The 4,005-nt window shown below is 31.2% G+C and overlaps 1 protein-coding gene across 2 annotated transcripts; it reads right to left on the bottom strand.

Annotated features, from left to right (window-relative positions):
- LOC116775496 (delta(3,5)-Delta(2,4)-dienoyl-CoA isomerase, mitochondrial) lies at positions 1-4,005 on the bottom strand. 2 transcript variants are annotated; one of them, XM_061525151.1, is made up of 9 exons: positions 3,809-4,005; positions 3,476-3,611; positions 2,637-2,725; positions 2,171-2,274; positions 1,768-1,871; positions 1,002-1,089; positions 575-687; positions 373-499; positions 1-197 (listed from the first exon to the last, which is right to left on the bottom strand). In XM_061525151.1, exons 1-9 carry the CDS (start codon positions 3,861-3,863, stop codon positions 102-104), a joined length of 912 nt encoding a protein of 303 aa, XP_061381135.1. In that variant the 5' UTR covers positions 3,864-4,005; the 3' UTR covers positions 1-101. The 2 variants fall into 2 exon arrangements, with proteins under 2 accessions (XP_061381135.1, XP_032524267.1); XM_032668376.2 differs by having other exon boundaries at positions 3,476-3,617; positions 3,809-4,004.

Genomic DNA, 4,005 nt, shown 5'->3' with positions numbered 1-4,005 from the left:
TTAATACGTATATAATAACTTTATTGTAAGAAATATTCTAATTATTATACTTAAAAATATTTTAAATACGTTTATAAAATATTTATACATTGTAAAACTTATTATAGGTTTTCATATTCTGTGGTTGATTTAGTTGCTTGTGCGATGGCCGCCTTCTTTAAGTCTTCACTTTGTAACATAGCTTGATTTATTAATTTCTGTAATACAATAAACATATATTTTAGTATTTCAAATTAATTTCTGTATAGTTATAATTTATAAGTGTGAATATAGTCAAGGTCTACTTAGTAGACCTTTGGTCTTTTCAGTAGACCGGTTTATTTGTATAGGAAGCTACCGCTTTAAATTAAAATAATTATCATAAACTCTTACGATATGTTCAAGCCCGACTTCATTTGGTCTACTCTGAGAGTATACCAGCGATTTTTTGGTATTTTGAACCGCTACTGGACTCTTTGACGCTATAATTACTGCTGTTTCTAGAACATTCTTGATTGCACTGGAACAATAATGAATAGTTCTCATATATGTTAACATTCTAATATGAAGGTATATATATATTATTTGCTTGTACCTTTCTTGATCAGAATAAACTCTGCTAACTAAGCCGAGTTCGCTTGCTTCCTGCGAATCAAATCTTCTAGCAGTAAAACACAGTTCTCTGACTGTGGATGTGTTACCGACTACCTGTAAAGGTTTTTTTTTTAATTTATTAAACCAAAAAGATTGTAACTGGTTCAGTATAATGAAATCTAAGACTCTCGTGATACTAATTTAAATAAAACTAATATATTCAGAAGTACTACTCCTAGATATTCCCATTTTTCATCTCAGCTGCCCGTGATCATGGTTGGGACTATGCAGTTTCAAATAATAAAAAACGCGTAGTAGATACGAAAATATTTGTTTCCTTATATTTAATTCCTTTCTTTATGTCTTATTGATATTATAAGTAATTTGATCTGCATTTGATAACCATATTATTATCTGTATTTCTCTACCTTAGGTAGTCTCTGTAAGGTACCAACATCAGCTGCTAAGCCCACGTCCACCTCCTTCACTTGGAACCAGGCGTCCTGGGTACAATACCTGGAATATGATAACCACAAAGTATATATCACGAGGAGGTTACATTGTGTACCGATGAAGAAATATGACATACAATGGCTTGATCGGTGAAGCAACTGGGACTTAAACACCGAGGGTGTGAATAGCAGGTTTGTAGTGATCAATTTTATAAAGTGAAACTTCTAATGCGACTTTCAACAAGGTTGCGTTAAACGTTCAACGCTCCTGGGGAGGGGGAATAGAAAGAGACGGAGCGAGAGTTAGGGTGGGTCAGTTGTGAATTGTAAGCAATGTTTATAAATTTGTCTTAAAGAAACAAAATGGGTTCATTAAAAGTAAATTTCCACCCCTTCCTATTTTCATTTCCACATTAAGTTTCAAGGAAGGACTCACTATTTGTTTTATAAAACATTTTCTTTATAATCTTTAAATCAAGCATAAGCTCGTAATCACATTAACATTTAATAAGTACATAAACAAGGTTTTCATTAAATAAGAATGTACAATAAAATACTTTCAAACCATTCAACCATCTAGTTCAGTTTTCATTCTAAAACATTAATTTTTACAATCTACCAATATCCTTAAATTTAATAATAGCACACACACACACACTCTGACAGATACACTATTTTGTCCTCCCATACACACACACACACACACCCACACACTGATGGGTCCTTATCATACCATACACACCTTACATCTGCAGCAGTGATAAGGTCCACCCCGGCACCCACACATGCACTGTGAACAACAGCCAGTATAGGCTTGTTGCAGCGCTCCAATGATGTTATACCATCCTGAAATATTACACATAGATTATAAGGCTAACTATACACTAATGAATATCTATAGCCATTTGGATGGATGTATAAACAGCAACATTAATTTTAGGCCGGTACATATATGTGTATATATTTCTTTCAATACACATATGATTTGTTAATAAATCTAATATGAAACATTTAATTTATAGGCTTTCCATTAGGTTAATCAATAAGGAGACCTAATAATATAATCGGTCAAAGAGATTAAAATGTAAAAAGTATTGATAGCTCAGTGTTTATACATTAATTAGTATTGTATAAATCATAGCAACCTGACAGTGTGTTATTAACTTTTCGAATATCTTAGCCTTCCTGGCAACATCTTCGTGTTCTTCAGCTTTCGAGTTCTCTTCCAGAAGACTGTTGAAGTCAATACCTGAAATTATTAATATTATATGAATGTATTTTAAGTCGAACATGACACATAAAAATATATTATTAGTTTTGTTTATACAGATATATATATATATATTTATCAATACAATATTTAGGACATCTATTAATTAAAAGAATATAATCTGTACCTACTCATAAATAAAGTAAATTATTTTTTTGTAATTTCATATTAGTAATTTTTAACTAAATTAAATGCCTTCATCACAGCCATCATTTTAAACATTTTTGTCTGTCCGTCTTTCGGTTAGATCTAATCTCTGTAAAAGCCGTATTGACCTAACAAAACTACAAATAATATTAGTAATAATTTACACCAAATAGTAAAATAGATTTTATAACCACCTGCTGTAAAATGTTTTCCTCTCGCAGACAGTAACACAACCCGGCATTCTGAATTCTCATTAAGGGACTCGAAGCAATCCTTTAACTCTCTGGAATGAATAAATGTCATATATATATACTTTATATAACTTTAAAGGTTTATTATCACTTGGCAGTTAATGTTTTGAATATACTCAATATTAATAGCTAGTACTACAATTTTTAATATCATAATCATCCAACTAAGTTAACAATTACAAAAGTTGTGCTGGCTCATTGGTTGTCAATCTCAACTGTCCTAAACCGCAAGCTTCTCCTCTATAAGACATACTGAAACCAAATTGGAATTTCGGTATCCAATTGTGGGGAACAGCCTCTAATTCCAACATTGAAATTGTGCAAAGATTTCAAAATACAATGCTGAGAATAGTAACAAATACTCCATGGTTTGTCAAAAATTAACAGCTACATAACGTCCTATATATGGCAACAGTCAAACAAAAAATTTTTAAAGATAGAATCAAATCCACCCTAGTTTAGCTACTGTCTTGATGGAAGAAGAGCCAATAATGTGTTGACTGCTAATAAGGTTGTATGCTGAGCATGACATCTACGAAACTCGCCATACCCACTGTTTAATGTCCCAGAGAGCAATAGATCACAGTGAAATACGAGACAAAAAAAAAATGCGGAATTATAAATAGCTATGTATTTAAAGTAAAATCTAAAGAATATATATATATATATATAAACTAACTGTAGGTAACTGTAGGTAGTAGATTCCAAATATAAAAAAATACGTAAATACAGCGTAAGTTTACTAATGTTATATACTGCAACTGTAATACGTAGGTACTTACTTCCACATCAAACTAGTAATACTGTTGAGTTGCTTTGGACGGTTAAGCTCAACATGGAACACATGTTTTTTTGGCACTGTGATGGCTAGAGTTTCAAATTGTGGTACCTCGCTTGAGTATAATCTGGATAGCACACCTGAAACTTTGTAATTGAAAAATTTTGTTTTACAATGATGTACGTAAGTTGCAACCGATTTTGGAACGATTTATTAAGTGTTTTTTATTAAAGAAACATTGTAGATCTAATTTATATTACTTTCTTAAATATATATAATATAAATCTAACTAGAAATAAGCGTATTTCACCAGAAAAAGGTTTTTTTTAAAGCTTACCGGGTGCGAACTTGTAAATATTTCCAAAAATCGATGTTTTTGCAAGAAACGACATTATAATTCAAATTATAAACACACGTTTAGAAAAGTTAAAATTGCTAAACTTATATATCGAGTACAAAATAAATTAAAAGTAAATAAAAGTCCAAAGTCTATCAGTCCAAAATCTACGGCCGATCATAACATGTCATGGATTT

This window comes from Danaus plexippus, chromosome 27 (assembly GCF_018135715.1).
Source record: "Danaus plexippus chromosome 27, MEX_DaPlex, whole genome shotgun sequence".
In the NCBI taxonomy this organism is placed as follows: Eukaryota; Metazoa; Arthropoda; class Insecta; order Lepidoptera; family Nymphalidae; genus Danaus; species Danaus plexippus.
This window is presented reverse-complemented; position numbering and strand designations above follow the sequence as displayed.